General features: G+C 39.0%; 1 protein-coding gene across 1 annotated transcript; it reads left to right on the top strand.

Annotated features, from left to right (window-relative positions):
• The first annotated feature begins 238 nt into the window (after positions 1-238).
• TYRP1 (tyrosinase related protein 1) lies at positions 239-9,793 on the top strand. Its single transcript, XM_040579835.1, has 8 exons — positions 239-403; positions 900-1,373; positions 2,744-3,066; positions 4,356-4,560; positions 5,504-5,671; positions 7,205-7,384; positions 8,763-8,909; positions 9,490-9,793. Exons 2-8 carry the CDS (start codon positions 992-994, stop codon positions 9,693-9,695), a joined length of 1,611 nt encoding a protein of 536 aa, XP_040435769.1. The 5' UTR covers positions 239-403; positions 900-991; the 3' UTR covers positions 9,696-9,793.
• Positions 9,794-12,315: the final 2,522 nt, after the last annotated feature.

Here is a 12,315-nt window from a genome sequence, read left to right as displayed (position 1 = left end):
CAAGTGAGCCTTTCTTTGCAAGTAATTAAAAGAAAAAAGGAAAAAAAAAAAAAAAAAAAAAAAAAAAAAAACAACCAAAAATGTTCACAGTTGTTCTGTTTTGAATTCAAGTATTTGTCTCTGACCTTTGCTAAAACTTGGAAAATCACAAGGAGATAAGCATGAAAGAAATCATGTGCTGTTCAAGTACTTAAAGTCCAGGGAAATGCACTGAAGTAGAAAGGGGATTAATAGAAGAAGGAGGGTGAGGCCAAGCCATACTGTGTTGGTAGGAGAAGGATTAGTAGGCAGACTGAACAAGGAGAGAAATTAGCAGCGCTTATTTCGGGTTAGACACAGCCATAGGACGTGCAGAGATAGAACAGGATCTCAGCAGAGGAGAGGTGCCAGAAAGAAAGAACAGGTACAATGCATGAAGCGTTGTAGCTTCACTTTCTGGTAGAGCTGCCGTTAGACAATAGCAAGGGAACACAGACGGGAACTGCTGAGTAGAGAACAAGATACACTAGTGAAGTGCAGAAAAGAAGGGCAAGAATGGGGAAGGGGAGGGAGGGTTGGGAAAAAGGGTTCAAAAAAACTCGTGCCTCAGACAGGTTTTAGCATTTTGTGGTAGTGAAATAAATCAGGCTGGCAGATGTACAATGCAAATGAACATTTGGGAAGTCAATGATCAAATATAGCTCCGGGGTGTTATTGTCTTTTGTGCAGATAATGAGAGAAAAACATTAGTGTCTGTAGTCAGAGTTTGTTTTTTCCAGTTAGAATATTGAAGTGCAGGGTTTGGAGGAATGTTCTGGGCTGGAAGGGGTAGCCTGGTGGTTTGTATCACTTTTTTTAATTACCCTTTCTCTTTCCCCCCTGCTTCCGTCATCCCCATCCCCACCTCACCCACCCTCCAGAGGGAGCTGGGTGTCCCGTTGCAGGAGAGAAGAAGTCAGCGTGTGTGGACAGCCAGCTCTTGGAAGGAGCTGGCTCTGCCGGATCCACCATCATGCAGTTCCCTGTGCTACTGCTGCTTTCCCTGCCACCGCTTCTTAGCATTCTTGGGCAAGCTGGAGCTCAGTTCCCTCGCCAGTGCGCTACCGTCGAATCCCTGAGGAGTGGCATGTGTTGCCCAGACTATTTCCCGGTGTTTGGGCCAGGCACCGACCGGTGTGGCGTGTCTACAGGGAGGGGCCGGTGCGTACAGGTGACTGTCGATTCACGGCCTCACGGCCCACAGTACATCCATGATGGGCGGGATGACCGTGAGCAATGGCCCATACGTTTCTTCAACCAAACCTGCCGCTGTAATGGTAACTTTTCTGGTTACAATTGTGGGTCATGTCGCCCTGGCTGGAGTGGACCTACCTGTAGCCAACGAATCAATATAGGTAAGAGCATCAGAAATATAACATGAAAATTGCCTCTTTGCAGTGCTTGCTTATAAATGTACTTAGCGTATTTCTTTTCTTTAAAATACAAAACGCCTTTTATATTTATTTAGCAAATGTATGTCATCATAGAGGTTATTAAGGCAGCTATAGATAACTTGTTTAGTCTGCGTACGAAGCACCTGCATTTGCTGCCCAATAAAAGGCAGAAACAAAACCTGTAGTCATTGCAGGATTAGGACCAAGCCCATTAAGCAATAGAACATCCAGGCTGAAAAAACTGTATTCTTTGGAATTATTTAAGAGTAAACCAATGTATATAGACACGTATGTGTGTTTGTGAGTATGTCTGGGAATAATACATACCTAGATATCACATTTAATACCTTGTGACTACTTCAAGTGTGACAGAAGCTCTTTTAATTCAAAATCCCATAATTAATTTCTAAACTATGTAGCCAGCCTTGTAATTTTTTACTTACCTAGTTGTTTTTGATGTCTTTAGAAGTCTTAATCCATGACAATGAGCTATTCAGATGAATCAGCACAGGGACTGATGGACCTTTCTGAGAGTTCTCCAGTTTCAGTTTAGTCCAGAATATCAGTAAAGAGATGTCTAATGTTCCTTTAAACAGATATGAAATCCTTATGGGACTGGAAAAATGTTGAATATTGTAGGTAAATTTAAAAAGACAAGCAAGCTTGGAGACTGATCCTTGTCAAGTCAAAACCATCTGAATGAAAAAGATTTCAGTCTTTACTAGTGAAGGTTTAAAGGTGGTTTTGAAATCCGGTAAAATCCATAATACTCCCAAATTAGTGATGGGTTCTGTTGACATGTGAAAAAACAGGTCTCTAGCACAAATGTGCAGTGCCTCTTACAGAAACAGAAATCAGCACTGACATTATTTTTAACTGACAGGAAACACTCCATGAACATGAGTTTATTCCAGCAAGGGTTAACAAAGGATGAGTTACCAATTCAAAAGTTTAACAATACGATTCCTTAAAAACTACTTTTTGAGAGCTGTAGGAAAGACCTTAGGTTTTTATTCATCCTTTGAGCTCCAAGAAGCAAACTAGAAAGTAGGAAGTATAACTGATGAATTGGATCTGCTAAGCCAGATTGCACCCCCTGACGCTCTGGCCTGTTCTCATTAACAATGATATTCTGATAACAATGATTCTGATAATAAATAACATTTTCAATTTACACTCAATACTCTATGAATTGCCCCAATAAAAAATGGATGAATGCTTGAGGAAGAAGGGACTTACCTGCGATTAATAGGAGCAAAATAGATAAATCCTGTGATATCAGACTTGGGTGTCTATTACTTTGGTAACTTGCTGCTTCTATATCCTGACAGTCAGGAGGAATCTTTTGGATCTGAGCGCAGAAGAAAGGAGGCGTTTTGTGAATGCCTTACACGAAGCCAAGGTGACGATCCATCCTGACATTGTTATTGCCACACGAAGACGTGAGGAAATATTTGGACCAGATGGCAACACACCACAATTTGAAAATATCTCCATTTATAACTACTTTGTGTGGTCTCACTATTATTCTGTCAGGAAGACTTTCCTTGGTGCGGGGCAGCAGAGTTTTGGAGGAGTTGATTTCTCTCATGAGGGACCAGCTTTTGTCACATGGCATAGGTACCATCTACTGCAGCTTGAAAGAGACATGCAGGTAAAGTTCACATTAATGCTGAGCCTTGTGTTCATGCTGTGTTTTGTACAGTTAAAGAGATTATCCCCATATTCCAACAAGCAAAATTATAGCAGCTCTTTCCACACATAGAAATAATTCTGCTTGAATTTCAGTAACTCATTATGTATACTGCAATCCATAAAGTACATTTTGACTTTAGAAATTTAGACTGTCAATGTTAAAGAGGTGCATTCCTTTGAAGCAATGGAAAACATAAAAGCTACATAAAAATCTCCTGTAAAAATAGATATAAATTCTTGATATATCCATAGAAGGCATTTTATTAGACCAACAAAAGTTATTGTCAGCGTTATTTTTAATATCAAGGCCACGATTCTTGATTAAGTTAGACTAATCAAAGCAGCAGAAATTCTAAAGTATTACAGAGATTGCTTGGGGATTCAGAATCACATTTTATTTGCATAATTAGTGTAACTGGTTAAAGAAATTGGTTTTTCATTATATTCCGTTCCACAAATCAGTGATTCTTTTGTTTCCCTTTCCTTGTGTGGACCTATCCATAAAAGAAATACATTCTTTTATGGACCATCATCCTTCTTAAAGAAGAGAGAATTAAGTTTTCAAGGTCAGGATTAAACTGTCTTTGAAATCATTTCAAGTGTTTCTACTAGCGTCAGTGGCTCTGTATCAGGCTGAGGCACAACCTCCCTTCAAAAACACATTTGACATCAGTGGCATTTCATTATGTGGAAGCCCTGAGGAGTTATAGCTTTTGGTGATTTAGTACATATTCCTATTTATGTCAGTAAACGTAATCATTAGTTAAGCTAATTTGGCTGGCCAACACATCCTGTTATATAAATATTGAAAGTCAGGACACACTCCAGAACTTTTCCATCTGCTCAGTCATTCCACAGTTGGCTTAGTTACTTTGTGTGTTATAAACACTGCTGCTGTTGACAGGCCATTAAAAATATTTGGAAAAATGGGATATCAGTATTAAGTAATGTGTATTAGTATTCATGATATAGTTTCATGGAAGAAACACTGTCTTATTTAATGAGGGAGATCCATGACTCAATTCAATAGTCCAGTTATCTGTTTTGTTGAAAAAAGGCATCAGTGTTAAAAACTACCAAAAGCTTTTACATTGATTTAATGGATTTTCCACAGATTTCCTATCCTCCATAAGTTAGGACTCTAACTCTTACTAAGATGTGTTTAACTGTATTTTAACATCCTTCTAGCAGTACATATTATAGCTTTCTGGGTCACACATGTAGTAACACCATATTTATGTGGTTTAGAACATGCTGCAGGACCCCACATTTGGGCTGCCATACTGGAACTTTGCAACAGGACAAAACACCTGTGATATCTGCTCGGATGACTTGATGGGAGCTAGAAGCAATTTTGATGTTTCTCTTATCAGCCAGAACTCAATCTTCTCTCAGTGGCGAGTGTTGTGTGAAAATATAGAAGACTATGAAACATTGGGAACTATCTGTAACAGTAAGTATGACTGCTGACAGATATCTGGAAAGAAAATCCTTTTAATAATAAATACATAAAATACTTTACATTGGAATGGCTTTTCCAAGCCCAAAAGTCTTAAAGTGATATTTGAATACTCTTGTTCTGAGTTTCATCAGTGTTCTGAGGTAGTACATGCTTATCATCTGTCTTGCACTGAGGCACCAAGCAGCTCAAAATTTGATCAGGAGCCTGTAGTACAGGAAAAGCTCAATGTTTTGACTTCTTTCTTATGCAGTATCTATTCATCTCCTATACCATAAATAATTAAATCTAGCAATTGCATTTCTTAACTGAAGCTAAAGTTTTCTTCTGACTACTCCACTTACCACATTTACAGCATTCTGCTCCTAAAACATCTAACAAACCCCCATGTTAACTATGTGGAACATGTTTTGAATGTGAAGAATATTGAATCCAAGCACATCTACCTCAGCTACAAGAGCTAAAAAATACCAGCAAGATTCTTGTATGGTCATCACCTTCAAGCCACAACTCAGCATCTTCAAGGAAATAGGGGAGGAAACAGGGAAAACCCACAATACTGGGTTAGTCACCAACATAATCAACTATAGTCTTTTCCCCAGCTACTCTATCAGGATATCCTCAAAACCTTTGTCCTAGTTATCACCAAGAAACCACATTTAAAAGCTATAGAAAATTTTCCCAGAGCACTTACAGAACCACAAATTTCAGTAACAGTTTTCTAGATGTTTTTTTAAATCCTGGTGCAAAGGATCTGACACACAGGACCCCATGAAGATTCATGTCTTTGTCTGACATAAGGAACTGACCCATTCGCTCAGTTTAAGTGTCATTTGTGAGGGTCTGAGGTTTTCCCCCATGGCTGCCATTAGAAAGATGCAGACTCTTGCCTACTGTTTTGCAGCATTATTGTTTTCTCTCTTCTCTCCACTCCTAGGCACTGAGGGTGGTCCCATCCGAAGAAATCCTGCTGGAAACGTTGCACGGCCTATGGTACAGCGTCTCCCAGAGCCTGAGGATGTTGCTCAGTGTTTGGAAGTTGGTGTATTCGACACTCCTCCTTTCTATTCCAATTCAACAGACAGTTTCCGTAACACAGTAGAAGGTAACTATGGCAAATAAAAGGTAATCAGACAACTCCAAATAAGTCAAGGAAGCCAGCTTGCCACTTTTCGTATTGGAAGTACGACTTTGGAGACAGTCTATTGGACACTAAGAACACATTGTTCTTAGCATAAAGTATTAGTTTAGTATTAAGTGGAAACAAGCTCTGGGTAAATTACTTTATAGCTTATGTCAATTCTTTCAATGTTTAAAAGCCTCAAAAGTCTGTCACTAAGTAAAAACTAGCTGAGATCAGTTCCTTGCAAGTAATAGGTTGCCATTGCTGAAAAGAGACAGCCTTTGCCTGCTTATTGATTCATCTGCATCCTTAAATGAGGCAAACAAGTGATGATCACTGTTACTTTTGTATATGAATTAAAACCAACAAAAGCAAGTAATACAAATTGTTGCAAGCCTTGGTAGTGTTTAATGAAATGGTACTGAAGTAGTAACTGATGTCTGGATACAGGATGTACTGCTACATGTTAGTTCTTCTCTCTGAGCCATATGACTTGCTCTTTAACCTCTACACATATAAAATAAAATTTTCTGTCACTGGTATCTGAACACACATACACCAGCACAGAAATCAGCCTAAAGATTTGATTCATGCTGTTCAGCCATTATCTTGACAACTGCTTCTGTGCTTTAGAATCCAGAGTTTTTAACAGGAAGGACTAGGATTCATGAGAAAAGATTACCAAGTCACAGTTCATATCCTTGCCAGACCTCCCATAGATCCTCTGGCTCTTTTGAAGAGGGGTAACACCTATGATGGGAAGGATCTGCTCCATTTTCTTTCTCTTGGAGAACAAAACAGGAATCTACACCAACCTTTTAAATATATATGAAAGTTTTAGATACTTACCACATTTGACAAATGGGCTATCAATATCTAGGTACCTGAACAAGGCTTTAGCCACTGAACTGCACAGACCCTTCTCTGCAAAGTTTGGCCAAAGCTTGAAAACAAGAGAGGTTTTCATGATGCTTCAGATCCTGACATTGACATGAGAGTTATGAGGTGTTCCGCACTAACAGAGTTGCATAGGGTATCTTCACTCAAAAAACAGCACATGAAACTTCCTGAGGTGTGTTCGCAGTAAGCTTGGAAATGATGTATTGAAACATAAAAGTTGGCTCATTAAGATAGATGGCAACATATACACACTTAAGTCAGCCGTAGGAAACACATGCAATCATTTCAGTTATGCTGAAACATGTAGGTCGCAAATATATACCTTTATTTCCATGCTATGATGTGTTTATTTTGGCCATTTTTTGCATTAGATCTCAGCCACCCCATATTCTACATTCTCAGCATTCTTTTGTAAAGACAATTTTAATCTCAAAATTATGCATGCTAACGACATTTCTCAAATGACAGTAGATAGAGAATTAGCTACTTCGTTATGTTAAGCAAGGCAACGCAACGTGACAGCCTTTCAGAGAAAAAAGTATCCAGCTGGGACTGCGGTTTCCAAACAAAATCTTCACTGGGATATTTTGTGTTCTTCTTTGTTTGCATATTCAGGGTACAGTGATCCTTCAGGGAAATACGACCCAGCAGTTCGAAGTCTTCACAACTTGGCTCATCTATTTTTGAATGGGACTGGAGGGCAAACTCATTTATCACCAAATGATCCCATTTTTGTCCTCCTGCACACATTTACTGATGCTGTTTTTGATGAGTGGCTGAGAAGGTATTCTGCAGGTAACGTGTTCATGGACAGAGGCAGGATGGGTGGCTGTCAGTCTTTGTAGTCACAGGAACTCAGCTGCTTGTTGTGGGACAGCAAGATGCCCCTAAGCTTAGAAGAAAGGACTAGAATTTTAACAGTATCGTTAACAAAGGTAGTATAATAACAGGCAAGCTCCCTTCATCACCTCATTGACATCCCTTTTCACATCACTGTCTGTGAAGGGACTCAGCCAGAGATACCAGGCACAATTCGAGAAAAGGAAATGTGGAAATACATTGTCTCCATAAAGCAAAAACAGTGTAACCACAGAAGGTCTAAATATTTCACGGAAGTTCTGTTGTTGTGCAGAGTAAATACCTATGTTTCTTCTTGTCAAAGATCAGATGCCATGCACACCTTCGTGATTCATTTTGACCACCTTTTTTACTACCAGCATTCCATAACCATTTCCATATCCTTTCAAAGGATGGTCACTGTTGCTGCCCTTGCTTCTTTAACTCCAAAAAGAAGAAAGAAAGAGAATATGGGAGTAATTGAAGGAGAGGGAGGAAGAAAGTACAGAAGGAAAGAATTTTACAGAAGGAAAGAAGGAAGAATAAAGAAATAAAGAAAGAGGATATTGGCATCAGTGAACTGGGGGTAGAAATCTGTGTAATCCTAGTGTCTGTGCATTGGTCTGCACAAAACAGTGACCGTATTCCTCTTAGGACAATCCAGCCCCTCTTCTTCTACAGGAGATAGCTGCTGATGTGCAACTGAGACTTCTTTGTGCAGCTTCTACAACCTACCTCATGTATTTTTCCCATGTCAACTATCATGTCAACTAGATAAATTGTATCCCCTTGTGGTACTTACATGTCCTATCACAAGCTTTTGCATCAACTTACCAAGATGAATTTTTTCTTCCTTTTTTTTTTTTTTTTTTTTTCCTTCAGCTGACTTCCTCCTGATTTACCATAACATTGAAAAAAACTTCACCAGAGTTCATATCAGCTGCCCTCTTGAACTGCATGAGAGTGCTCTTCATCACTGTTTCAATCAGACAAAGCCAGACTATAGCAAAAAGGTTTCCCAAGTCCTCCATATATATATTTGTTCTTTTCCTTGTGAGAAGAAATGAGAAGCACGAGACAGACAGAAAGTTTTACAATTTACTGGTGGTCTCTGCTAAATAAAACAGAGGTGCGTTAGTGGTCTTGATTTTGGACAGAGCAGAGTCCTTCATTCTCTACCTGTCACACTGCAAAACCAATCCTTCTGGATTAATTTAGGTTAGGAAAAAAAAAAATAGGTACTCAAAACCCAGAGTAGTTCTTGGAAAACAAAAATGAAGTAGTGCACATTGTTTTGATTTTTATTTAAGAACTGTGATATGACTTTTAACTTTAGATATCTCAACATATCCACTGGAGAATGCCCCTATTGGACATAACAGACAGTACAATATGGTGCCTTTCTGGCCCCCCGTTACCAATAATGAAATGTTTGTTACTGCACCGGAAAATCTGGGATACAGCTACGAAGTCGAGTGGCCAGGTAAACTGTCTAACCTAGATACTCCCTCTTTTTTTTCCATCATGCCTTTCTTCCTTTAAGTTTATGCATCATACAAAAAAGTTGGTTCAAATTTCACAAACAATACTTGATGCCTTTGTAAAGGTCTGTTTCTCTTTTCTTTTCTTGCTTGGCTTTCCAAATCAGTTGTGTTTGGGATTTAGCACAGCTAAACAGCTACAGATTATAGATTGTTCCTACATGAAGCTCTCACTATTCACTTCAATTTTGGGAGAAGTACTCATTTGGATCTAAACCTTGCAGAAGGTCCTTATTCCTGCACCATACGCCTTCATTAAATCACTACAAAGACTGCAAATCCCTCACAAACCAGATAGCAGAAGGAAGGGCCAGGACTGTCTTCAGAGTGTTACAAGAGAGACTGAAATTTTCTCACCTTTTGGAACACGTATTATCGATCAAAATTGAAATATTTCTACTTCATGACATATTCAATAATGACAGATACTGAGCTTTGTTCTGTTCCTCTGATGATGATCCATATACTTGACATGTACATGTACTTGACATGTAATTTTGCCTGTTGCTTTCCTTCCTGTAGGTCGAGCTCTTCGTGTCACAGAGATTATAACTATTGCAATAGTGACTGCACTGGTTCTCGTTGCAATTATCTTCGCTGCTGCTACATGTATTGTACGTGTCAAGAAAAATAAGGACGAGTTGCATCAGCCTCTTCTTACTGACCAGTATCAGCACTACTCAGATGATTATGATGGCATACCGACACCAAGCCAGTCTGTTGTTTGAAGAGATGGCACTTTCTTGCATCTGACTGAAGCCGTTTATTTTGATGTATTTTATAAATGGTGGTCATTCACCTGCTTTAAAATAAAGAGCATAAACTGTCAGCTGTCTTGATATGTTTGCTTCTAGTTCCTCCTGTTTCATCACACTTATGCATTAATAATTTTTAATTATTAATTATTAATTAAATTAAAATAAAATTTAAAATAATTAAATTAACAATTAATAATTATGCATTTATAAGTTACTTTTGCAATGCTAATTCTGTGTTGATTTTAACAGAACTCTGCTAACTCTTCAGGGCTCCCCTGCAAGCCTTCTTCATAAAATCTGGTAAAATTTAGCTAACTTGTCAACAGCCAGCTTCTGATTTCACCTAGCCTTTATACCCAAAGTTCTTTTATGAGGTACTTTTATGAAAAGGTCAAGTTTAGAATGGAACAGAAGCAGAATCCAAAACACAAGTAGACACCTTGGCTAGGTGAGTGGAAATGTGTTTCAACACAGTCAGCACACCAGACAGGGAGCTACAATGGAATTCTGAGGGGAACAGTGTGTTTCATATCCAAATTTATTCACAGAACATAGTTTTGATCTTACTGCTGCTTTTAAGTGGATCTGTGAAAAGAGATCCACCACTAAGCAGCCACTACAGTATTTGGACACTTCTAGCTGTACATTCAAACACAGCTGCCTGAAGGAGACATCCATGTGACAGGCCAGCTGGCAGCAGTTTTAATTTTGGTTTTATTTTCACTTTTTACTCTCTCACTCCCTTTCTCTCACTATCCCCATGGTAGGGCATTCTCCCAAGCAATAAGAAACCGTGCTTCAATTCTCTCCTGTGGGAATTTAAGCCTACATCTCTTGTACTTTGAGAGAAGGCCCAAGGCATCAGGGTGTAGAATAGACTTGGAGGAACAACTATATGCAACTGCTGTTGTGTTTGTTTATTCAATGTGAACCTGTTGAAGAGCAACAAAATGACATCTGCCTTTACAGACTGAGGTAGGGCTTGAGGAATCTGGCTTCAAGCCTCACCCCCTCTGTCACATCATAACTGGGTACCAGTAAGTCACCTACTTGTCTTCCTGTGGTGGCTTATCAAATCTAACTCAGCTGTCATTAGCTGACACACAGAGATGTTCCTGGGTTCAGACTACTGGATCTGACACCATGTACTCAACCCTCTAATTGACAGACTATATAGTCAAGCTGTTTCTTGTCTCTCTTTCTGCCTGACACCATCTTCAACAGATGGACTGAGCTCCTTCAGTCTATGGCAGCTCTCCTTGAAATTATTAGGCAAAAACAAGGACCATGTTTTCTACATGCTGCGTTAACCTCAGTGGTTTCAGTGAGTACCAGGTGTGCTCAAAGCACACTTACTCCCTTACAAGGAAATTTGTAATTTATACATTGAGAATGATGTAAATAGAAAGACAAGTACTCTTGGCTAAGTGAGGGGGAGATGGGTTATCATCCTAACCATCTTATCAAGCATGGTACATGGACAACACCAAAAATTTATACACATAACTGATACTTAGGAAGAAAACTTTCACCTGTGGCACACAAGGCACCAAGTAAATTAGGCAAATGTCTTTTGTGTTCTGCTTTTGGTTTTACTTACAGTCTAGCCAAACCATATTTCAGGTACACAAGCATCAGCTAGAATTTCAACTTAAATGCCTGTTTCTGCCATTCTTGCTTGTACTAAGTAGCAACTTAACAAGTCATCCACTTCAGTGATTTCAATGGATTAAAGTAGGGTGATCCAATGTACTTTGGATTGAGGTCAAGAGACCTGGGTTTTATTCTTAGCTCTGTTACTGACCTGCTGAATGTTCTTAGCTAGCATATTTTTACCTCTGTGACTCATTTATAAAATTAAGATAATAGAGCTTCCTTTTTAAAGTGTTTTTACTTCAGTGGATAAAAAGAAGTACACAGAACTTTGATAGGAGAAGGAAAATGGCATAGCAAAATCAGATCTTGTGAAGAGGACCTTAGCCATTAAAGCCATTCAATCTTCAATTGAATCTTCAAAAGCATACACTCAGGTTTTGAGCAGTCCATCAAGCCCTGTGGGTCAGAGAATGAGGAGACCTACCTGCTAGTTACAGCTGCCACACATAAATGAACGAAGCAAGGTAGATTTTTTATAACTGACTTAAAAATAACAGGAACAGTAAGCACAGGAATTAGAGGGAGAAGGAATGTGGAGAACTGTGTGTGACCCATTCTTGGTAAGAGTCTCACAAATCTTCCTTTCTTTGGTCACTATTTGCAGTTCTATGAAATATGGCAAGGTGTGGAGAAAAAGTTCCTGCCATTCATTGAAGCTGCTTGATGTTTGTCCCTGAGCTAATCTGATGGGGAAACACTGGTTTAGGTTTGAAATGTGAAATGGCCAGCATATAAGAAAATCAAGAAAAATAAATAAACACCAGAAAATTGTGACTATAGATGTTTTACTTCTTACATGGGGACAAGAACAGGTAGCAGAAGTCCCGAGGTGCAAAGAAGTGAAAAGCTGAAAAAAATACTAAATGAGACATCCTAGGTACAGCAGTTATGAAGTGTGTGATGTCACTTCTCCCCATGGGTTTTTCTTCCTGTT

This window comes from Falco naumanni, chromosome Z (genome assembly GCF_017639655.2).
Source record: "Falco naumanni isolate bFalNau1 chromosome Z, bFalNau1.pat, whole genome shotgun sequence".
In the NCBI taxonomy this organism is placed as follows: domain Eukaryota; kingdom Metazoa; phylum Chordata; class Aves; order Falconiformes; family Falconidae; genus Falco; species Falco naumanni.
The sequence above is the reverse complement of the archived record's forward strand: the minus strand, read 5'-3'. Positions and strand labels throughout refer to the sequence as shown.